A 26555-nucleotide genomic window follows, 5' to 3' on the forward strand; every position below is an offset into this window, starting at 1 on the left:
TTTTATATACATGCTAATAGAGAGATGAAAAGCTGCAAATAATGTAGAACAGTCATGATTATAGCCATTAAAGCACAGCACAGTGTGAGGGGCTGCAGTCAGTACAGTGACCACAACAGTCCTGCTCAGCTGCTGCCTAACCCTGAAGACATCTGCACAGTCCTTATAAGTAGATACACACCCGCTTCCGTATCTGACCCAAACTACACCTAGCTAAATGGCCCAAATTACTAAAGACTGATGGGCATTCAAGAATTAGAACAAAGAAACTGGCCTGCCATGATAATCAGCAAAAATATTCCTTTGTAATTTACAAAATAATTCAATAATTGTATGATAATAATATCACCGCAAATATGAAGATGACAGTCAAAACTTCAGTATGAAAATATAAAACAGAATAAAACATGGTGGTTGTTGATGAAAACAGACAAAAAGCTAAGCTATGGCTAGTTGAATACTACTTAGTCTTCAGTCTGTCTTGAGAGAAAATGTCGGACATAATCCTAAGATTTTCAGTGTAAATTTCCTCAGTGCCCTAAAGTACCTAAACTGACCAGACTCAGTCCTAAGTCATAATTTCTGTAAGGATCAGTTATTATTTCCATAACAATAAATATGAAAATACAGTAAACCAAAAAAATTAACTCATAATAAAAGCACTATTTACCTGCTAAGGAGATGTTACACTGAATATTCTTAATCTCTTAGGAATTCAGAGATACATTTTCTTGTAAGACACTACCACTCTTCTTTCTTTTTTATCAGAGTGATTCTTCCAAATATTTGAAATGACAAGAACACAGTCAGAGGAAAAGCAAAGAGTAATGAGCTTCCAGACAAAAACTGTATGTCAGTGCAGCAGACTCAATTCAAAAAGGTCTATGTTACCATCAACCGTATCACTTCATTTAACACAGCTTTAGCTAAAAGAGGGTAGTCAAGGAAAATACCACAGTTGAACTATGTGGTATTGGTTTTCTAGACAGCAGCAGCTAACAAGAAACACAAGTTATAGAGAAAAAAAGTCATTTAGGGGCATGAAGTTACTTGTCCCTTCTCTTTCCAGATTTCCTTCTTCCCCCTCCTCTACTCTCCCCTAGGTTTAGCATACATGATTAATATCTTATTATGTTTTTGAATATATTTAGTACAGAGATGCAATGCTGCTCCAAAAAGCTCACTGTCAAAAGATCAAAAAAGGAGAAATAAAAAAAATGAGACAGGCATAATCCTGAAATTCAAGTCTTAAATATTTCAAACCAGAGCTCTTTCATGATTTCATCAAAAAATTTTATATTGGTGGGGAATTATTTTGCACTGCTCAGGTGGTAATCTATTGCACTATGCTAAATTCTTCTAATTCTGAATGACATAATCATTACTTCTAAAGAGCACCATGATAAACATAACATCAGAGGAAAAATTCTAGAGACATCGGAAGGAAATCCACAGGACCATGCTCATGGTTCACTTGGGACTATAACTTTCAAAACTGTCTAAATGAAGCAAGAAACAAAAATCATTATTCAGATTAACAATGGAATAAAGAAATTGATTTTAGACACTTATTTCTGCATTTCAGTGATGAATTTGTGGACCAAATATTTAACTGACCATCTTTCTTCATTGAGTGTTAAAAAACTAGAAAAACTGATTCATTAGATAAAGAATCCAAAGATAGCTGAGAAGTCAAATGAGAAAACACTCACATATCACAGAATCACAGAATCACAGAATTTCTAGGTTGGAAGAGACCTCAAGATCATCGAGTCCAACCTCTGACCTAACGCTAGCAGTCCCCACTAAACCATATCCCTAAGCTCTACATCTAAAGGTCTTTTCAAGACTTCCAGGGATGGTGACTCCACCACTTCCCTGGGCAGCCTGTTCCAATGCCTCACAACCCTTTCAGTGAAGAAGTTCTTCCTAACATCTAACCTAAAACTCCCCTGGCTCAACTTAAGCCCATTCCCCCTCGTCCTGTCACCAGGCACGTGGGAGAACAGGCCAACCCCCACCTCGCTACAGCCTCCCTTGAGGTACCTATAGAGAGCGACAAGGTCGCCCCTGAGCCTCCTCTTCTCCAGGCTGAACAAGCCCAGCTCCCTCAGCCGCTCCTCGTAGGACTTGTTCTCCAGGCCCCTCAACAGCTTCGTCGCCCTTCTCTGCACCCGCTCAAGCACCTCGATGTCCTTCTTGTAGCGAGGGGCCCAAAACTGAACACAGTACTCGAGGTGCGGCCTCACCAGAGCTGAGTACAGGGGGACGATCACCTCCCTTGCCCTGCTGGCCACACTGTTCCTGATACAAGCCAGGATGCCGTTGGCCTTCTTGGCCACCTGAGCACACTGCTGGCTCATATTCAGCCGACTATCCACCATATCTCCATATGAAATAGTACCCCAGATTTATGCTGCTTTACTGTCACAATAATTTTCAATTCTTAGTTCTAAATAGGCTGTGAGAGACACATGTAGGTTTAAAATTACCATGCAGCTGAAGAGTTTGTGTATTATACTGTATTATGCTATTCAGGCCATGTTCACTTTACAGAAAGGATCCACAAACATCTAAAAAGAGGAAGAGAGAATTTCTCAAAGGCACAATCCAAAGTTATCAACATGATAACTTTTCCCTTAAGAGCAATAGTAATTGTCTGAAGCAGACTGAATGTGAATTGCTGTGCCATGGGAAAGCACCCAGTATAGCTACCAATTCTAAACATTCAGCTGAGGGAAAGACAAATTCCTTCAAGTATAAATTTACTTAACTGATGAACAAGAATCAACAAGAGCTATAATCAATTATTTTCATAAACAAACAAAAAAATAATAATAGTAAATGTGAAAACCACCAACACCAATGTTTTATTTTTTACAGGCTTTCATGGGAATCATAGAATCATAGGGCTTGGGTTGGAAGGGATCACCCTTCCAAAGATCACCCACACAAAGATCACCCAGTTCCAACCCCACTCCCATAGGCAGGGATGCCACCCACTACATCAGGTTGCTTAGGGCCTCTTCTAACCTGGCCTTGAACACCACCAGAGATGGGGCATCCACAAGCTCTCTGGGCAATCTGTTCCAGTGCATCACCACCAGTGAAGAATTTCCTCCTATCCTCTAACCTATCCTTGTCCTGTCAAGACAGAGAATGCCACATTTATGATACACTAGACTGGTTTAGCCATAGACAAAATAAATTGTAGTGCAAAGAGTGTTTATATGGTTAACGCTGAAAGAAAACTAGTGTTTACTTTACTTCATTGGAAAGCCTGTGTACAAGAACAGCATCTCACCCTTGTGTATTTGTGGTCAAACTACTAAAGTGTTGATTCCAGCAAAGCATGACAATGTAAGTTACTTGTTTGGAGACAATAGCTTAAAACTTCTTGGTGATCAAAAAAAATAATAATAATTAAAAAAAAAAAAAAAAAAGTAGTAGTTCTAAAAAATTACTCCTTGCCTGTTGAAATCACTTACACTATTTTTTGTTGTTGTTGTTGATGTTGTAGTTTGTTGTTTTTTTTTTTCACGTGTGTGTGTGTGTGTTTTGTGTTTTGTTTTGTTTTGTTTTTTTCCCACTTCCCTGTTTAAAACATACTTGACATTACATTTCCTAAGATGAAAACAATTCTTAGCTGGGATGCTCAGTCAGTTTTGCAACAGATGAAGACACAAATTCATGTTTCTAGTTGAGAGAGGAAATGATCACCTTTAATAGAACTACTATAAACTTTTTCAGTAATATACTTTGGAAATCCCACAATAAAGTAGTCTTAAAAACAGATCATTCTAAAATATGCACAGAAATATTCTCTCCAGTTTTGGGTTTTGGCTATAAATCTTATGTCACCATCTTAATGATATGAACAGAAGATCAACTCAGCAGCACAACTTACAGTTTTTAAAGATACGTGTGTGTTTTTTTCTGTCATAATTCTTTGAATATGTTCAGTCAAGCAAGGCAAACTGAGCATATGATGCATGAAGAATTAATCAGAAGAGATAAAAACTGTTGATGAGACAGTTTTCTTTGGTTTCCATTGAGAGGAACATATGTATTCTTGAGAAGCCTCACACACTTGGAGATGTATTCACATAAATGTGTGTATGCATATTTGTTCAGATTACCAGTATTTTCCCACTTTTTTTTTCTTTTTCTTTTCAACAATTTCATCTTTTCCTCTTTTCTGCAGGAAGCATGGTGCCCAAAGTTCTGGCAAGATGACAGCAGTCATATCATAATTAGCCATTCATCCACTTTCATCTTTTTACAGATGGTTTCTCCCACTCAGCTGCCATAGAGGGCTCTACTGCCCCAGCTCCTCACCAACCTGGGTGCACAGCAGAATCTTCAATACCACATCTTATCAAAAAAAAAAAAAAAAAAAAAAGAAAAGAAACAAGATTGAAATGATATCCAATGATATCCAACACCTCCTGGCAGCAGTTCCCTGCCAGATCAGTAACACCAGCTGCACTATTTCCTGGAAAGAAAGGCAGTTCAACTACAAGGCGCTGTATCAAGGTAAGCAGATGCATAGCTCATTTTGCTGCCATTGGTTAAAAAACAGAGAAGCTAGAAAAAAGAGATGTTTGGAGGTACAAAAAGTAACAAAGTGGAAAACACTATGAGCCTAGACGCATTCTAAGGCTACATCATACCATGTGTCTGGGTTAAGGATGATGAAAACAGTGAAAAAGAGAGCACGTCTGCCATAGGATAGGGAGGAGAGCACCATAGTTCAATCACAGCCTTAATTTCTGCTCAGCAGCAAGGAGCACAGTTTTATCAATCTCTGAATTAGGTTATTTGCCTGTTCTTTTCAAGTCAAAACTATATTTAAGTCATATATTACTCATATGGGATAATGTAATGGTTATTCGGAATAAACTATAACATTTCAGGTTAGAAATTACTCATAAAACATAAATTGCAGTTGGAAAAGGCATTTCTATATTGCCAACCCAGTTCCTCAGTAGTCTCTTAATAGGTTTACACAGTTGCCTCCTATTCCCTAAGTGGTTAATTTAGACCACTTTATCCTTGTAAAGCAGAACCACGCTCCTAATTAATTACTAAACCCCTATTCCATTGTCCTCAGTGAGGGTCCTAACAGCAGCATCCTTCTTAAAGAAGTATCATCCCAGGTATTTTATTGTGCTAGAAGGTAGTCAAATTTGATCAAAATCAAAACATGATCCTCAGCCTGCTGACATGCAGTGAATCTGGTATTGTTTCAGTCCTGCTCTTATTTGACAAAATGCTCAGACAAGGTAAGGAACACAACAGACTGGGAGCATGAAGAATGCAACAGGGCATTGCTAGTCTACCCAGCATGACACGGCACAAGTTCTTCTGATGTTTCAGGCCTTTCAGAGATAACTGAGGCAATACTATCCCACAAAATCCATTTTAATTAAAACCTGTTTCACCAGCACACTGTTCTCCACAGAGAAACAGAGAAGAATACATTGGTGGGTTGGTTTTGTTTTCTTTTCTTTTTAATTTAAAAAGCTGTTGACAGCAGCTGATAACTTCCTCATTAGAGGAAAACAAATACATCACCTTGAAACCTAAATAAACTTTCCGCACTTTTATACATGACTACTTGAATTAAAAACTGAAATGCTTTTCAAAGCCAAATGTTAGGGAAAAGTCAAAATTGTTCATATGCAGCTTCTACCCATAAATATTTATCATTTATTTTTCCTATATATTTTTTCCCTCAACTTTCAATTAGTATGTCTTGTAAAGACATCTTGTTGCATTCTTTAGAAAAGAACAACAACAACAAAAAAACTGTCTTATGAAATTTTATTTGAACAGTAAGTCCATTTGAGACATCATTAAACAGAGATAACATATCCCTAACAAAGAAGACAACTTGACCTAGCAGCTACATAAAGAGAACACCAAGACAAAGAAAACCTGGGTACAAATCTAAAGTATTTATTTAACTGACTTCTTTACATGCAAAAATCTATGGGTATTATGCAAGCAAAAACAGAAGTGAAAGATCCTGCAAGGCATTAGTGTCAAGCAGAGAATATATTTTAGTTAAGTCACTGTTATTGTATGATGTGAACAAGTGAAAACAGTCATTCTGAACTGCTCACAATCAATACGGAGCTGAGAATACAGAGATACAGGAGCGGATTGTGTTGTCTGTACAGAACACTAAAAAGTGTCATTCTTATTAAAATACACTGGAGAAAAATGAAAACTCCAATTCACAGACTCCCCGTCTCATCACCATGGGGGACTAATGGGATCCTGTGGTGAGAGCAATCAGAAGGACCCTGCAGTATCGCAATGTCCCAGCCATGAACCGCAAGCCAGGCTGAAGCCAGCCCTAACAGCTCTTTGGCTGTCGCCGCTTCTCTGACAGCTCTTCAAGTCCAGGTAAGAAGGGGGACGAGTTGGTGAGAAGCCAGCAGCTCTGAGAGCTGAATATCCCCTGCCCCCCTCTCTCCTGACACAGGGAACACCCGTATCACCCTGCCAAAGCCAAGAGGGCTTTTCACCTGTGCTAAAAGCTTAGGATGGAAGAATGAGAGGCTCTTGTCCAAATCTGCAGCATGACTTAAAATTAATAAACAGCAAATCTGACTTTAAAAAAACTTATTTTGAAATAAATAAATTAATTAATTAAAATAGATCTGTTACATTTCTGTGTCAAAGAGGCTGACACAGGTCATTGTCAAAACTGATTGCCAGGAATCACTGAGAAGTGCTACTGCAGGAGTCAGGCCATCTTAGTGACAAAGGTCATCTACATCCAAGACTACCAGCAGCAACAGGTCTGTTATTATACAAGCCATACAAAAGTAATACAAAGAAGAAAAAATTATCTTCCAGTATTTCAGTTCAGGGAGATTTATCTGAGGCCATGCTCTACAGGGTTTATCTCCTAGAGAAAATACCAGCAGTGCACAATTATTCACTTGGAGCACATGCACAGGAAAGGCAGCTCTGCTTGCACAGTCTGAAAATCAGTTTAAAAAGGTGAAGCAAGAAACTTTACATATGACACTTCCTATTTACTGTGTGGAGATTAATTATTTTTTCTATGAAGGTTATTATGCTTAGTTCATAAAGGAGGAAATTAAAAAACAGAATATTATGTCTGTCTTGCAATTCAGTAATTGCCTGCTCTACAAATCTGCTGTCCTTTTTTGGCAGTTAGTATTCTATTATTAGGAGAGCATGGATCATAATGCTTTCTAATTGTCACTATCAGTTACATTTTCCTATTGTTGTTCAGAATTTAAGAGAGCAAACAAATAAAAACTTCAGTAGGCTCCATTGTCTACATCAGTGATATTTCATTCATGTATGCTTTAGCTTCGCTGGTATATCCTTTTCTCAAATAATTTTCATGGATATACATGAAAATATGATATATTAATGAAAAAACATGGCAGAACCGAGCACACTCATCTAATGTTAAAACTTGGACAGTTCCATATAACAATAAAGGTTTGCAGGAAATTAGAGCCACTATAATTTCCCATTTGAACCACTACCAGTTCACTATGGATTGTATTAGGAGCCCTGTTCAGCAAAACACATAGAACAGGCTTGTAATTTACATGACAGAGAAAAAAATAATATTACTTAATAGCACTGAGGCTCGTCTATCATCATGAGACTGACTTTTACTATTATGAAAATGTTTCAATTCACATATTCTTCCACAGTATATAAAGCTTTATTTTGGAATTTATCTACTATTTGTGTATCTTTTCCATCACTTCAGTTCTACACATGTAAACAAATGACAATTACTAAACTAGAAGTAGACGGTCAAACCAGCATAAGTACCCCCAACGCTATCAGAGAAACAGCCTTTATACTCTCTAATTTAAGTGGAGAGAGAAAAGGGCTAACAGGCAGGGTTCTGGCTGTATAGGATCAGTGTCTGCAGATAAAATACCTTGTTCTCAACTGCTGCCAGAGACAGACTATCCATTAGGTAACATCCCAATCAAATTACGGAGGAATACCAGCACTGCAAATCCTACCCGTAATGACCTAACAGCCAGTGCAACTCACAGACACAAAGGGAATGTGTTTCCCCAAGGGAACTGGGCAAGCAATCCTCTGCTGCATGCTATTTAACATTTCTAAGTGATCAGTTGGAATGCCTTGAACTAGAAACTGCAATAGCCCAGCCCTGAGTGTCTATACTATGCTAGTCCACATCCAAAGAGAAAGGATTTTTTTGCCAAATGTTATCAGGAATATTGCAGGTACGACAACAACAAATGCTTTCTGCATGCCTGAAATCCACATCCAAAATAAGAAAATCTTCAAAAATAAATAAATAAATGAATACTTTATCAAGTACTTTATCAAAACTACAGGTGAAACAACACGTGTTCCTGTCCCAATATAAAATGAGTATAAACACATTTCAGAACAAGACAGACTTTTGGTTAAAAAATAGCACCAAACTTTTCAAATACTTTCCTTCTCAAAATGTGGGGCATCTCTATCAGACCATGCAATGGATAAAAGCAACATCCATCTGATAGGGATGGGCCTCTGTGCCACGATGAACCTAGAGAGCTGACCTACAGCTGACCTACCATAGCCATGTTGAGCAAGAAGCACTTTTAGACTTTGTTATTCAAACTGCAAGTATATAGCATGTTTGTTTTCAGCACGTGAAGCATGTATGACATCATCTTCATCTGGTAGGGACAACTGCAGAAGAAGAAAGAAGTCACAAGAAGACATGACAGATGTGGCAGATGTCTGAGATACAGCACTGCACACTATGGAAGTCAACTGTGTAAGACATGCAACCAAACGTCTGCTTACTAAACAACAAAATGTGTAACTCGCCATGGTTTGCATATTTACATAGCCCTGCTAGGGAACACATCGTAATAAATAAATAAATAAAATAAATAAATAACTAAATGAAAAGTGCTGAACTCAGTTATTTGGTACTCCTCACTGATCCACACAATTTGCTCCCAGCCACAGGTTTTATGTAGGCCACAAGTTCACTAATTTAAATATAAGAGGCAATTTTCAAGCACAAATTTCTGAAAAGAATGAAAAATTTGATTTTCTATTTCCTGCCTGTATAAATTTGGCAGGAAATAGTAATTTTCTCCTGCTTTAGTCTTTTCAATGGTAGGAAGGCAGACGATATCAGAACAGGCTTTTTTTTTTTTTTTTTTTTTTTCAGAATTTCACAGACTGCCAGTAAGAGAAGGTGGGCTCTCCTACGTCTTCTTTTCCTCCAGATTTTTTAACCAAATGTCCTTCTCCCCACTCCCTATGAGCTAGACAACTCAGATTTAATTGATGCATCCATAATAAAAAAGTATGTCCTACTTTATGCTAATTTATTTTTAAAAATGCTCTCAGCCTGTACTGGTATCCTTATTTGCAGTAGTTCACTAATTGACACAACTTTACAGGGCCCTGAGTATATAATTTAAACTATGGCCTTGGAGGAGAGGAATTAAAACTGAACAAAAAGAAAGAAAAAGCATTATGTCACCTCCCATTTCTGCTAATTAAAAACATACGTGACTCTATGTAAAAACATCATGAAAGAGAAAAAGGCATGTCTTGTAGGCACGGTCCTGTTAGGTTGATATAAAATGAATAATTCCAATAACAAACATATATGTTTTTATCCAACACATCCAAGTACCTACCTAACTCATCCTCTCCCTTCCCACACAGTTCCCTAGTCAGTGATCAGAAGAGACACAAACTCTTGACTTTTCTACAAGCTATACTGGAAAGAAGAAGTGGTCTGATTTTGTGGATGGGGCAAATGTCATCTCCATACCTGCCACAGAAAGAGCATGCTGTTCACATACGAGTCCTCTTCTGTCAACCAGGTAACACAAGCACTTTTTACAATTTCTTTTTTAGGCAGCAATCAATAGCTCAACATCATATATTGTTAATACATATTTCTGTACAGTTAGCAATAAGCAGAACAACAAGGAGAGGACACCTAGTGGTGATCGAGGACAATTAGGATTGTGTAACATGGAAGCAGCACATTTAATTGTTAATACAAAAACTGATTTGCCAAAACACTTCTATCTACTTAATTTTTAAGCACTTTGGTGAGAATTAAATACAAGCTTGCTAGAATGCTATAAGCTATGCTGGCTTTGCATTATTGTGATTACTAGAAATAAAACAGTAAAGAGTAGGGTAGGGCACTGTGTGTGATATGCTCAGAAATCCCGGGAATATTTTCATTAAACACCTGAGCATTAGCTATAGTTAGAATGCTTATAAATGCTACTGTATGCTCATTGAAAATGTTAGCCAAATTGAAAACCATATTTCAGTACAAATCAAACCAAAATAAGAAATGATGCAATTCATAATTACTGCATATTTTACTGAATGAATGTTTGCAAAACATAACCTTTGTACATTTGCAAAAAACATTTAATCACCTTAAAATCTATTCTAATCCTAAATATCAGGCATTACAGAATGAAATATTTAGGTTACATTTTTAAGAGTATGAGTTTTTCGTTTTGTTCTTTTTTAATGATACATCTACTAGATACTGTTCTGTGATTAGAATAGCTTTAAGCAAAGCTTTTAAATTTTTGTTTTTAAGGAGTTTTGGAGAAAATTATTTGATAAATAATTTAATAAACTCTTATCACAGGCAAATTTAATGTTAAGTGGTATGTCACTTAACATTCCTTAATTGAAAAACAGCAGAAAAAAACTGTTGAATTCATATTTAAGAATCATCCATCTATTGTTTCCTAATTCAGCAAAGTTCATCCAGTTTGTCCAAACAGTTTGCTGTTTTAAAACATTACAGTGCTGTAACATATAATTTCTTCAAAGTGGCAATGGATCACTGCACATAACAGTTTCACACACTGCATTCAAAGTAATAATCAACTACTGTGGTAACAGAAGCCAAATACGAAAATTCATATGACTGCTTTCATTTCTGATATCCATAAAATGCTAGAGAAAAGCAGACTTTTTAATATTTTTTTGTACACATGCCATTTTGAGATTTATCAGAATCTAATTCATTCCACAAACATCTCACCATAACCGCATGCCCTCCCAGCTAGCAGAAGTCTTGCTCAAAGCAGCCAAGAAGCCCATTGCTGCTTCACTGAAGGTTTAAAACCAGGAACAAAAATACTCCAGATCCCCTTCCAGCTTCCTGAGAACAGCCAGAGAGTATTATAATGTGCTATAAAACATGAAAAGATAGACTCTACTCATGTTTTAATACTTTGCAGATAAAATATCATACACAAATATTTCTTAAGTTTCACCAGGATAGCAAAAGGTTAAGTTACAATCAAGCAGCCAGGAGAAATCAGCAGCCACAGGCTGCAAGGGTTGCAAGGGCCAAAAAACAGTTATTGCTGGTAGGCCCAGACCCTCTGGTGACTTCTATTCCCACTCAGTTCAACTATTTCTGATTTAGAATACCTGATTATCATTGGCAACAGAGGAGAAAGGGGAAAAGTACTAATTTATCTGCTTAGTAGGTCTTTATAGCTATTAACTTAAGCTGCCAGGAAATAATGTCATTGAATGCGTTTCAGAAGGTTGTCTCTCTGTAATGCACAGAGGAGAAAAAAGCATAGCTTTACAGTAGAAGTGCAAGATATGCTTAATCATTTGCCTTAGTTAAATCGAATACAAAACAGCAGTGCTCCATTTCTGTGTCAAAAATATGGTTACACTGCATTACAGGGAGGCAAAGTAGAATTTAGAAAATATACTAATAAAAATAATGAACTATATCAGGATTTTTTTGAGAAACACCTACAAATTTATTACACATTTGATACTTAATATCATTCAGCTTCATGCTGTTTTTAATATAATCTGACTTTGTGAGATGGTGTAGCACTGAGGTCTCTGCTAAACTGCAAAGTGAACGTATTACTTTAAAAGGGAGTATATAGCAGAAAAAGCACTAGAAATGGTAGCAAATAATCCCCCAATATTCATTTAATTAACTAAATGTTTATTAAAATAAGTAAATAAATTTACATAAATCTATCTTCATAGTGTTTCAGTGAAAACACTTTACATAATAATTGTCATCACACTTGCTGCAAAAAAAATTTATTTAGAAAACAGCAGTTATTTTTCCTACATTTTTAGCTCTTCCTTTTAAAATATATTATGATATTTAAAACTGCAGAAGTCTGGACAGGCAAGAAATGAAATGCTTGAATCATGATGGTATGTGCCAAAGCTCTAAATGCTTCCTAGAGATGGGCATGCCAAATTAGGGAATGCCATAATTTCCTGGAAATGTCACCCTGCCAAATTGGCAGGCAGCATAAGGTCACATCTAGAAATAGTGAAGTTGACAGTTTAGAAGGAAATGATTCCGAATTTGAAATACCCATTTTTATAAAGAAGGTCAATATTCAATATATGCAGCCTCCAAACAATAAGCGTTCTAGGAAATGTACTCAATTATAAGTGGTTTCAATTTTTCGTATCAAACAAAAATATAAATGTGTATTTTAAGTTCTGTGATTACAAGAGTGTTTATTTCAGGCTAAATGCTAGTTACGAAACTCAAAGGCAGCGTTAGGTTGCTGCTAAAATTTCTGATGTTCTCAGTAAGGGACCATCCAAGTTCATTGTGCTGATGGCACATAATTTTTGTTTCTGTGGTTAGCAGACAGAAGATGGTTACTCCTCCGTGCTTTCTACCAAAAAGGCTTTTCTACTAGCATGTCTACATAATTATGCTAACTGGTGGGTAAAAAGCTTTTATTCCCATTCTGGTTCCTCCACAGCTTTTCAGAGTGACCTTGTTTTTATATGAACAGAAGTGAATGATATGTATTTGTATCTCTTACCTCTTCCCACTGGTGTATGTATCTAATCAGTCTTGAAAGGCGTAGTAAACGTAACAGGCTGAGGATTTTTGTAAATCTCACGATACGAAGTGCTCTTGCTGTCTTGTAAACCTCTGAATCCATTCCTTTTTCTACAATGAGAAAGATATAATCCACTGGTATTGATGAGATGAAGTCAACCACAAACCAGCTTTTTAAGTAATTCATCTTAATGACTTTAGGGTCCAGTATTATTTCAGAGCTGTCTTCATTAACAGTCCCAGTTCTGAAATTCATGATCAAGTCCAATAGAAAAACAGTGTCTGATGCCACATTGAAAATAATCCATGGTGTTGTTGTTTGTTCTGTGAAGAATGTGATTCCAACTGGTATAATGACAAGGTTTCCAACCATCATAATGAGCATAATTAAGTCCCAGTAAAACCTGAAAAATGGAAGAAACAGAATGGTTGATGCAATGAGGCATAAATTGCTTAGAAAAATGGTTCCTATCACACCACCAACTTCACGTCAAGCATATTTTTGGTTCTGTGCAAATTAATTACAATTAATTACTGACTCAATGTCAGTTTTGCCCAAATGCGTTAACATTTTAGGTGTGTATTTACTTTGGGTTTGCAATTACACTATGCTTTTGTATAGAGATACTACATATAGGCAGACGCTTGATCTTGTTAATGCTAGGACAACTTTTGTTTCTGACACAACTTTGTCTTAACTCATTTAATATATTCACAGTCACTAAAGACAAAGTAATTAATATTCTTCATTGCGTGCCGTCCTTCTCAAGAATATGTATCTAGGATAAAGACAGTACCATGCTTATCACTCCATCTGAAAGGTATGTGTGTGGCACTCAGTAGAATTTTCCAGACTCCTGCCAAAACCTATTAGTAGTGTGTTTATATAAGTAAAATTGATGTCTCTTGCCAATCACAAGCAATGCAGTATTTTTATTTATTTGTTTATTTATGGCTTCTTTCAAAAACGAAACCTTAATGTCTAACGGATAACATATTAAATGTAAGTGCTTCTACGAATAATGGTATTCATGCCATTGCAGTGCTAGAATAAAATCAGAGAAGAAAAAAAAAAAAAGCACTGAAGCAAATGATAATAATAATAAAAATAAAAATAAAAATTGCTTAACAACAAAACTTTCATCCTCTTTTTAAATCTGAATTGAACTTCCATGCATTTTTACAACATGACAGACTATTGTCTTTCAGAAGGAGCTAAAAAGTTACCTCTGAAATAACAAGTTGCAACTTCCATGGTATAAAATGGATATTGCATTTCACTATTTTACTCCAGTATCACCTCTCTGAATATTGACAATATTCAGAAATATTGACAATGCTTTATACAGAATGGTAAAAAGACAGGCTCATATCTTTAGCATCTACTCTAATAACAGCGAGTAAAACTGCCTACTACGTAGAACACACATCCATCCTGATGGAAGATTTTCAGGGGATGGCAATATATACCCAACAGATTCTAAGAACCTTATGCTAGCTCCTGAATGTTAGATTGTCAAAGAAATTTAATCTTGATCAGTAAAAGAACTAAAACTGACCACAGGAAAGCATGAAACCCAAGTATGACCTCTTGTTCTGTTTGAGAACAGATCTAGCTTTGATCTAGCTACACTGAGCAGGTGGTGACTAGATGACCTCCCACAACTTCCTCCTGACCTAAACTATTCTGTGATCCTATGACTTTCATACGTTCCCATGCAAGGCATCCCTACATTTCCAGATCAACCCCATAAAAATCAATGATACCTTATTCACTAACAGAGAGATAGCACAAACTATACACGCTCACCATCTGAAGTAAGCGAGGCAGCATGATCTGTTCAGTTTAACAGTCTGGAAAGGCACAGAAACCAGTCAACAACTGTTCCCCCTGGACTCAGTGGCCTTTATAGAAGACCAGAGGCAGCAATGGCTTCACAAGGACCTGACTGCTGTGGCCGTCGGTTGCAGTGAGTTTTTTGGTGGCAGACATGTCACCAGCACAGCATCCAGCACTGCCTGCCTGGTTGCCAACATGGTAAATGTTCATGGCAATCAATGATAATTATAAAAGCTTAATTGGCCACGGAATGTTTCAGAACCACATTTAGTTTTTGCAAAACTTGCACACAGTATACAGGTTATATTAGATTCTAGAGATGGATTGTTGTGTTCTCCAAATGATCGGGGTTTACAAATTCCCTGTATTTCAAGCTTAATCCTGAAGATATTTCTCAGTTCACAAATTGCTAACCTAAGAATACAGAATAAACAACTGTAACTGAACACACTAAAAGAAGAGTGGCATACGATTGAGGGTGGCATGAGAATTCCCAGTTTTAAAATCCTTTACTCCAAGGTAAGGCTAAAGAGATCAAGCTTGACTTACATTTGATAGAGTAGATAGCAAAGTACCTTAACTGACACTCAGAAATTGCATAAAATAAACTTTACAAGTTATTCCTCATGTACAACAATGTGATTTCTGTCAACACATTTTCAATTTTGCAACAAATGTGAAGACTAAGTGCTATAAATGTATTTGAGCTCAAAATTTGATGGTACCCACCATACCTGCACATTAGCAAAAACTTTCATATTTATCTCCTAATTTGTTCAACTAATAGGCTTATTGCTGTACTAGATACCTCTTTAATAATCTAGAATTACCAGAATTACAGGAGACACTAAATTTATATATCATTGCTGCTGTGACCCATAGGTAAAATTACCACAAGCGCTTTTACAAAACTATCAACCAAAATTTTTCTAAAAGCTGTTTTAAGGAACATACTTCTCCACAGAATCCTGAAAATGAATGGGAAATAACAAGAAAATAATCACAAGAGATATACATGTATCTGTACCTCTCTCCTAAACAAAGTATTCCCTGATTTCAGATCATAAGTGACTAACCATAAGAGTAGTTATGTAACTGAGGCTAACCAAAGCCACACAAAAAACATCCACCCAAAATAATAATAATAATAATAATCTAATACCAAACCAGCTGATTTTATCCTACAATAATCCAGTTTAAAGGATCATTATGCACTGTGGTTATACAAAACACTCTGGCATTCCTGATGCTGTATGTCAGCAAAAGTTGTGTTAAGTCAGGGCTTCAGTAATAAAATAAAACCTAATGCCAAGGTCTACGAGATTGCATCAGTTTTATATTTTGATTTTAGTGCACAATGCAGTATAATCTGATTATGTAGCTAGAAAAAGTCTTATTAGAGTATGATTTATTTTTCATTTAGAAATGAATCATACGTTTTCCTTTAGGAAAATGTTTCCTAATGCCATTTTCTTGGCCACATTATATGATATTTTTCTTTCAGGTGAGAAAAAAATAGATGCAATTCCCTGTATTGCTCTCTGTAACCTGTGCAGAGAAAGTAATACAATGCATTCCTAGCCCAGCAATTCAGGACATCCTACTATTCACCTATTTGAGAGCCAACTGAATAGCTTCAGAAGGCCATGCAAGGAGCTGCTATTGAGACACACAGTAACCCTTTGTTTCAAGCTATTTTTAGAACTATTTATTTGGTTTAGCTGCTTCCCTCCACCCCCACGAGGATGGTTATAAACCTTTAAAGCTTACAGCCTCAAAGTTGCAGATTTATATAAGGTACTAAGCATGTTGACAAAAAGCAAGGAAGTGCTAAACCTATGACACAAACTTGTTGAGAATGAGGCAAAAAAGAAGAACCTGGCATAACAAGAACTTTTAAAGCTTATAATGACATGCACAGACTACCTACAGCAAATGGCTATAGAGCTTACTGATCTTCCAAAGCTAGCTCAGTACAGGTACTGTACTCAGTACAGCTACTGCTAGTTGCCATTAACCAAAAACACAATTATCAGCACTGAAATCTGCACTCAGTTATTACTGAAACATTTGAAATGGTTCTCAGAGTTTTTATATCTCTAGGTAAAAAAAGTCTAAATTCAGAAACAGTACAAAAGCACAGTTTTAAGAATAGTTTTCTATATTTTAAGGAGCCATTTTATACAGGAAAACATCACACAATTACTTTGATATCGTCAAACATAACTATTTGAATCCAGTACTTTTTCCCTGATCTTTTCACTCATAATTTATCTTCTCTACTTTCCAAACACACTAACAACAAGGTGCTTTTTACATCTCCAGAACATGATGAAACTTTGGTGGTTTATTTATTGCCGCTAGCTCTGCAGAACAGGACAAACAGTCTGTTTAAAATTAGTGCCTACCAAAAAGTGACAAAAAACCTTAGCATTAATTAATCAATGCTTTCATCAAGCTTAATAATGTAATCTAGCAGGAATTTTATTTTCTGCATTATATATCCAACCCAGAGAAAGTTGTGTTTTAAAGAACAAAAATTCAGCTCTAAACTAGGTAATTTGCTGTAGAACTTGTTGTATATACAACAGTGTCAGAAGTCATTGAGATTTGCATTTCCTTTTATTTTCTGGATGCTGCCCATTGACACAGTCTCATTGTCCTTGAATCTGTGCATATTGATAAATGATTATCCTTATGGTACACCTGCATTGACCTGGCAGAAGTTGTCAGCAGGTTCACAAATCAAGCAGCAGAGCTTACTGCATTTCTAAAGTATGGGGTGTTCTGACTTGAGGCTACAGAGGAGTCAAGGCTTTGCTTAATATGACAGCTTTCTAGTTTCCAGAAAGATCATAAAAACTTGAGTATTAAAACAAAACAAAACAAAACAAAACAAAAAATTCATGAAATTCAGTTACAAATACTCATCAGCCATGTTAGAAGGCTGAAATGTTAGAAGAAATGAAAAAGATATTCAAATTACTTATAAAAAAATCTTTCAATCCAGATGTTATCCAGACACAATTTCACTCTACTCAGTCAGGGAATCAGGAACTGCAGAAAATTTTCACAAGCTTTCCATGGAAAACTCATCTCCTCTGTAGTTAAATATTTTGAGCAGCTAGCAGATGCTCAATGAAATGAGTACTTGACATCTTCCTCTCACCTTCAAACATAGCTTTATTACTTTTACTTCATGGATCACCAATTCACCTTACAGAGAAATCAATATCTTGTATGGGACAAATCTGAGTAGAAATAATGGTAATTTAAAACTTTATTACAGTATAGTGTAACAAGTACTACACTTTAGGATTAGGCATATCAGAATTTGATTCTCACAGGACGTCATCTTTCCCTTGCTTTGCAGCTCTATTAATTTCATTCTTTTAGTAACAGAGAGCAAAGCTAAACACACCTGAAGTCATCTGCAACTTTCAGAAAATAAATGGAATGTGTTGGAGAAGACAAAAGGAGGAAGAAGGGAGTTCATCAGTTCTTTTTCATGATGATAGAGGTGTCCACCCACCCATGTTGCTTCTGGGAAAAAAAAGGCATGTAAATAAAATTCCTTACTTTTTTTTTTTTTTTTTTTTTTTTTTACCAGAAATATCCCCCACAGGAGGAGGATTAAATGTTTAAATATTGTAAACATATTGTGAAGTGCTTCTGTGACTTACAAGTTCTGACCTCTGGATGTATCACATGAAAGATGATATAAAATGAAGCAATGTCTTTATTTCTCCAAATATATAATTTCATAGCCTAGCTCTGTGATCACATTAATACAAATATGTTAAAATAACTAGTGAAGTTTCACTGCTCTTCAGATTTGACAGTTTTTTGCCGGCAAACAGGTTAGTTCTGCAGTTGTGTTCTTCTCTGTGGATAAAATTTTTTCTCATCTGAAGGTACTCATTCTTCACGGTTTTCTCATTTTTTCCCAGCTTTGGGACTATGCTTCATACTTCAAGCTTTGGGAAGGCAAAAGGTTGGGTTTGTGTTGTTTGTTTTTTGTTTGTTTGTTTGTTTGTTTGTTTTTTAAGAGAAAATATTCTCCTGAAAAAAAATTATTTGTATTTCTTATTCCCCTCTGTTTCTTCTCTAACTGCTTTCACCTTGTTGATAAATGCAAATGAGGAATCTTGCAAGGTTGAAACAGTCCCTTTCATGCCTTACTCCTACCTATTTTAAAGCAGTATAATAGAGTACTGAGCATCTTCTGAACTTCAAGTGCTGATCTTGAACTGCAGAAATATTGTTAAGTAGTAATATTATTACTAAGTAGGAGCTTGTGATAGTCTCATTTGAAAATATCATCCAAATTTGGTATTCTTTTTTCATTTAAAACATATCAAGCTTAATGAACTTTCACTGACTTAAGGAAAGCTCCAGAAAGGCTTCTCTACCTGCCTGAGAAGGGTGAATCTAGGATGAGGCTGAAGTTCTGAAAACTCAGTTTCACAACACAAATTACAAGCAGTGTTGGACCTGGCAATCTCCCAGCCCAAGGGCTTTATTCTCTTTCAGACTAAAATCAATTAAAATAAAATTAATTACAATCATAATAATGAAGACTTTGGATGGTCTGAAAACTTCATTTGATGTTATCTATGCCTTCTATCAATACCAAAGTCCTTTGCTTCAAGATTAGCCATATATGCTTGGAGATCCAATCTTTGTGCTCTACTGTTATTTTTTTAAATATTGATACAATTCTCTGCATGGTATAAGAAAATGAATTCAAAGAAATATAGAAATATTAATAAAATTCAGAAATGCTGAATCCTCTTTTTTTTTTTTTTTATGCAGCTATACACTGTACCTAAAAATTAGCAAATTGTACAGTTTCATACAACTTTTTTTTTTTCATGAGTTTTACTGGATAGTTTTACCAGATAAGAATACACAATTAGCATTGAAGATCTGCAGTTTCTAGCTCACTTGCAATTATATGCATAAGGCAGATGACTGGATGAATGTAGCTCTTGGGGAAGCCGATCAGAGCCCAATGAAGCCAATGAACAGCAATTTGCTACTTTTGAAAGGCCTTGCTTATGGCATTTTGTTCAGTTTAAAGCTTGAGTGCATCACAGCCTTGATTACTAGAAAAGAATAGTTGCAGTACTGTCCACAGACAGTGGTTGTAAATTTGACTGATTTCTATTCAACTATTATATAAGGGGTTTTTTAGTAAATTCAGGTAGCGAATGGGACATTTCATCAAAAGAATTGTACTTATTAGTACTGATGCAATAGCTTTGGTCCAAAGTTTTCATAGCATTTTACAGGCATTAACAGATTAAGTCTCATGTTCTGAGATGGAAAAACAAAGGCAGAAGAGTAGCTTTACCCTCACTGCATATGGGAGAGGAGGATGGAGAGGACAAAGAGAAATTTATGTAACATGGCAATATTATTTAATAATGAGTCTCTTTGGTTTTAGCCAATAATCCCCTACCATAAGTGCTTGAATACATCTGCTGTTTGCAGTTGGTTTTCCTCCAGAGAAACTTATTAAATTACAGTAGAAAGAATTAAAGCCTGACTTCCATCTAACCTTGAGCAAGAGAAGTGCACTGCTCCCAGAGGAGTTCTGTCAATGTGCTGGAATGCCCTCACCTTTTCACAGCCCCTCCTTCCTTAAGGCTCACCCCTTGGGGAAAAAAACAGGCTAGTCCTGTCCATACATCTACCACCTAGGAAAAAGTGATGGGGAAGAGTCAGGACAAACAACTGAGTCTGCTGCTGGAAAAGGTTGAACCTATCTGTGCTGACCTGTATGCCAGACCAACCCACAAATATTTCAGATCATCAAAACTGCATCTATTCAATGCTTCCAACATGCCTCACAAGTAATACATCTTCCCCAGACTCTTTCTGTTCATAATGTTGAACCATAGCCTCTCAGTATCAAGCAACATTTTGTGTAGGCACTCCAACTGATACGTTTTGAATTAATATTGCCATTGATAAATCAATCACTAATTGCCAGACTCTGATTCTTTAAGTGTCAGCAAATTTCTGTAGCAGATCACTGGGGGAGAAGGGAAAAAAAAAAAAGTGTTCTCAAATTAGAAAGGACCACTTCACAGGCATGAGAAAAATTCTGAAAAAGATGGAGATCCAAGAATATTTCAGCTGCAAAATAATCTTGTATCTTATGTTGGAGGACTTGCACTAATTAAGAATTTTGTAGTGACAGAAATTTTAAGAGTGCCATTTAAAAACATGACATTTAGGATGCCTCTATATGAAATAAAAGTTGAGAGGCTTAAATTGGGAGAAGCCTTCTGTAATTCTTGTCAAAGCATCTTCTTCTTTTTTTTTTTTTTTATGCCTTAAAAATTCTTGAAAAAAGTACAGAAAACAGCAAATGCCTTATGGCTAACATGCCAATTAATATGCTAACTACTGATTTATGTCAGAATAATAAGAATTAATATTGCTCTTTAATATATTTTTAACCAATTAAATCTCTCAGCTATCTGTGTAATATTTAAATGTTTAAAGCTTCTGCTGATGAAGAAAAGTTCATTTCTATCTTCAAAGAAGGAGTAGGAGAAAAGATGTCAGGGAAAATATTCCTTAGTAGTTATTGACACATCCCAGTCATGACTATTGGTTTGTGGCTTGTGACCAACCACCAAGTGAGTTGTGACCATTAGCTTTTTAGAGGTGAATACCTCTGAAAACAAAAATAAGACATGAGTATCAACATAGTGAACAGACACCAAGATTTCTGGTATTTGACAAATATACTAACAGTTCAGTTCTGATTTTCAGGTGAAAAAAGAAAAAATCTTTGTGCATATCATTGTACAAAGATACAGTACAAACTGACAATCAACTTCAAATAGCTGAACATGGTGTATCATTCTTGGAAAAGTTAATTGAAGAAGAGAATGGACACTATGTTAACAAAAAAATTAGGTGGTCTTCAAATTCCAAGGGAAAAAAAAAATAGATGCATTTAGAAGAACTACAGAAAGGTGTGAAACGAGCAAATGGATTACCTATTCTGACTTCTTATTCTTACATCATAGGTAAAAACAAATATACCTTATATGCCTCTTACGTATCTACGCTAATGTATTAGATTTTAATACAAAAGTGAGTAATCAAATTAGAAGAAATAAATCAAGTTAAATTATTATTCACTTTTACAGCTATTTATGACTGATCTTCCTCAAATACAAAAGCAAGTATTGACAATGAAACAGTATTTTCAACCTTTCCTTCAAAATAAGTGGAAGTATGGTTCTAAAGATCAGTAGGTTGTTTTCTTGTGAAATGAATATCACCCTGCAGTAAATCATTGGCTTCAAAAGGCACTGTATCTCCTTAAGTGAGGTATGCTGTTGATATCTTCTCCTTTGACTTAGCAGATACAAACTACAGCAGAAACCAATAACTTCTCCCCAGGTATGGTAGCCACTAGATTAGGGAGTCCTTCCCACTTTTTTCCTCTGTCAAAGCATAACTATGAGAGGTGATAATGATGTTGAAAATATCCATGTCAGAAGTGCAATGCCAAGTAAATGTTAAGGTTCAAATCCTCTCCTCCAAATGATGGAAACTAGTCTGTACTTTCAACATCTGGGCTGATGGTTTTCATTCCTGAACTGACCAGTGAACAGAAGCATTCAAATACATGCTCTCATAAACAAGCTGAAAATGGTATTAGTCTCAGTTGATATTTTGTAAAGTGAATTCATTGTATCAATTTTCTTATATCACTAAAAAACAATTTACTGAAAATAAAGTTCATACCTCACTTCACTTTAAGAAATGACAGAAGCCAGCTTAAGCCTTTCCCCATGCCTCCACATTACAATACCCTGTTTGCAGGGAAACACACCTTGCAAGTTCTGTGCTACTACATGGGTAGGAAAGTAAATGCTCAGCTAGGAAGTTCAATATCAAGTTTCACCATTTTCTCTCAAAACAAAATTTCACACTTCATACACTGAAGCACCTGTCCCTACCATGAAAAGCAGCTTGCGCAGGCTTCTACTCCTCACACCAACCATATTCAGAATCCCCCATTTGTTTCATTATTCAGCTGGCATCCAGATCCCTCTGTTAGCCATTTGCCTTCCATAATATTTAAATGGATGCAACACAATGCTAACATTTCTTTAAGATTTCCCAATTTACATACTGAATGCTCCAATCCTATCATCCTTTTGACAGCACAGCTCTCTGCGTGTATCACCAAAACAAGCCAGCTCATTATGCTGCTAGACAGCACCAGCATCAATCAGATAGACCTGCTATTCACTTGTTTAAAACAAAAAGGAAAATCCAGAACAGAAAAGCAAACAAGGAAGAGAATATAGGATGTTCAAAGATGTTCTAGTTACTGGCCTAAGTAACCATGATATTACAGTTTTACCTCTGCTCCTCTTGTCTCCTTTTCATGCTATTTCACTCTCTAATGCTCCAGCAAGCTCCATACAGCCAGGCCTAAGGAAAACCTCTTGTAATGTAGTTGCAAGAAACTCAGCCAAGGGTAGAGGTTTGGAATACAAAGCAAGTTTCCGGGTATGCAAAATCCGTCTCTGAGATTTACGAACAGTGCAACCAAATATTATTGCTGAACAGCTTTTTTGCCATTTAATTCAATGTAAGGAAACAAAGAAGGCTCTTTTTCAATAAGATTGCTTTGGTTATTCTAAAAAAAAAAATTAATATTAAAAAGACATCCCCTTAAAGACCAACATTCTCCCTGTGTACACATTTATTAGGTATTTTTCAATCTGCAAAACAAGAGATAACCTGCAACATCAGGCACTTCATAAAAATTGCCTCAACATGAAATGCAATGAGAGCTTTTCTTCTTCTGATACACCTTTGCCAGCAGCAGTTCTGCTAGGCATATTGTTCCCACAGCTGTAATTAACAAATGGAGTTTTTCACAGGTATACACAGCACTGCAGTGGATGTTCAAGATCCATTTCTAAAAACTTAACCTTTACTAAATTTTTGTGTTGAAGTATGTCTGCTAATTATTTTCATTCAGTCATATGAAATTGTTATTCAACCACTGGAAGACATTTGTTAACACTACCTAGATTAGTAAAAGTTTCTATTCTATCTAGATTGAGACAGAACCATCGGAAGTAAAGTTGTTATACAAAATATGCTTATTGGATAAAGTTTTTTTTCTCTGCAGTTGCCCTTAGTTTTTTATTAAAATATGGCAATCACTTTCAGCTGCAGAGTAACATGTCATTTTCAGCCTGAAAAAATAAAAGATTGATAGAAATATTAAGATCTGAAAAATTATTCAAACTTTACCATAGCCTTTGTTATAACCTTCACTTATAAATATTTATCAGAAAAAAAAATATAAAAGATAAATTATTTAATAATCTACTTCTCCACCAGCAAGATTCATATTTGGTAGGGTGCTTTTTTTTCACAGTTGACTTTGAAGCCTCTTGGTGCAGAAGTTCTCCATCTTCAGCATTCAGGAGTCCAAACAAAGCACTCCACCATAACCCTCTGGGATTGCACAGCCCCCAGGCTAGTTTTGGAGATCAGGCATGCCACGCAGGTTAGAGGTGACAAGGGAAAGTGTGCGCCTACAAGCAAAGCTGCCTGTAATAGTAGCCACTGATAAGCTGCTCTAAATAAGAAACTTTGGTCAGGGACCTGTGACCTGAAGGATAACCAACAGCAAAAGTAGCGAGGCGACTATTTTCTACCTTGCAGATAGATGATCATTCCCTTGAGACACTGAAAAAAAAAAGAGCTTCCCTTTACCATGGTGAATAAAATGCCAGATGCCCATCTTTATCTTTCATCCATGTTCAAGCAAAATGAAGTTGTCTATGTACAATAAATAGGTTTCTGGCTTTCTGCAAATTAAAACCTTTTACTTTGAAGATCTCAGAATATGTTTGAGCTACAATCCAATATTCCCTCAGAAAGACAAAATTTAATTTAGTCAAATATTTGTGCTTACTTTTTGGAGCACAGTGAGTGATGAACTATTCAAAGAAGTTTAAGATAAAGAAGGGCAATAATTAGAAAAGACAAAGAGATGTTAATAATTCATTGGCAGAGAACAAAGAAATTTAGGGTGAAAATTTATTGGTAGAACTTCTCATCAGAATAAAAATACTGATGGAAAAATACCTCAGAAAAAATACTGATATGTAAACAGCACAATTAAAATATATAATCTGAATGGAATGAAACAGGAAGCATATTCAAGTTATTCTGAATTCATAGAATGCATTGAACCCATGGTAGGCAATGTTTAAAAATCAATTTTGCCGTTTACAGCTCCTTATGACTAGAATTGTGAAAGGTATTCAGCTGTGGAGTCCAGATGCTTAAAGTATTTGGGTCCCCAGCTTCTTTTGACATCCAAAGATGGATAGGCTCCTAACCTCCATCACAGATCTTCATCTAGCATACTGTAGATTTGCACACACTGTTCAGAGCCCTGGGTAAAATTTACATTTTCAAGCCATTCCAGAAATGGAAAACTTTGTACCGGAAACATGAAACCAATTTCAATATCATATTCTGTTCACTCATTTTGCCAGTGAAAAACAGTATGTACATTCAATACTAAGATGAGATGCAATTCAGTGACTCTTAATGGAATTACTAGGTAAAAAAAAAAAAATGGTAATAGGTAATAATCAGTACCCAGAGCAGCAACACCTGCTACCATTATCTGCAGTCTCCTGATACCTGCTTTTCAGGGTTGTAAAGTTGTCTCTCCTTCCAAGCCTGAACCTGTCATGTTGTGGGGAGCAAGCATGGGAGCGGAAGTTCACAGCAGCTCTTATTGAACTTCCACAAAAAAAATAAACGTAGTTCATCCTGTGTAGAATGTAAAAGTTGGCTGCAATTTAGAAACAGAAACATCCCTGGTCACATCAAGCAATGTTAATATAGTCCTCAGAAATGAGTGGGGTGGTAGTGGAAATTACTGAGTGACACTGGCTTCAGATTGTACAGCACTGAAAAGTCTTGCAGATATCCATTTTAACAGGAATTACCTCTCACCAAACGAAAATTAGCCAGCATGCAAAAGACGGCAAAAGGCAGACTACAGGAAAATGCACGCCTAGGAAACAAGAACAGCTTCAGTTTTCATCTTCAGTTTAAAAGAGAAGAAAGAAATTAAAACTCATAGCTTATATCCTTAAATAGCACACTAGAATGAAGAGTTTAATTCAGTTCAGCTGCCACTTATGCTGTATTTAGTTCATATCTAGCAAAGCACATGAAATAACAAAATTATTAGGGACTCCAATATTAAATATTTTGAAATTGTTTTTAGATTTTTTTTCACCTGTTTCAGAGAGATCACCCATCAAAATAATCTAAAACTTCAATAAATACATGTAAAAACCCTACTCGAATTTAACACCCAGCAGTATATCATTGCACTTAATATTCTGCTCCAATTTCAATAAACATTCATAAGTTAATAAAAACATGCATTTCAGATATTTACTGACAGAATGTATGCAATTAAAAGTCAATTTTGATCATGTGGGCACCTAAATTAGGTTACTTATCTCTCACTTGTCCCACACACGCAACGTCTACTGCTTAATAAGCCATTGGATTTCAGACATTTTCGATTTTGACCCTTTTAAAATGCTCTGTTAGATCGCCCGCCATCTGGCAGTGCTTACTCTTGATACCACACTCCCACTGCATTACAGAAGTGTGCTTCTCATAATTACATCTTTAATGTGATAGATATATGCAACACTAGAATTCCCAAGCTGGCAATAGATGGGCTGAAGGGACAATTTGGGCAATGCATCTTTTTACTAGGTCTAC

General features: G+C 36.0%; 1 protein-coding gene across 1 annotated transcript in view; it reads right to left on the reverse strand.

Annotated features, from left to right (window-relative positions):
* The window catches only part of HCN1 (hyperpolarization activated cyclic nucleotide gated potassium channel 1), a gene marked incomplete at both ends in the record, with an annotated part of 205193 nt that overhangs the window by 168393 nt on the left and 10245 nt on the right, over positions 1-26555 (reverse strand). Inside the window, one exon of the mRNA XM_084305204.1 lies at positions 12873-13296. Within this exon, the coding sequence (XP_084161330.1) occupies positions 12873-13296 (424 nt within the window). The remainder of the gene's footprint in view (positions 1-12872; positions 13297-26555) is intronic.

This window comes from Netta rufina, assembly GCF_964035555.1.
Source record: "Netta rufina genome assembly, chromosome: Z".
Lineage (NCBI taxonomy): Eukaryota > Metazoa > Chordata > Aves > Anseriformes > Anatidae > Netta > Netta rufina.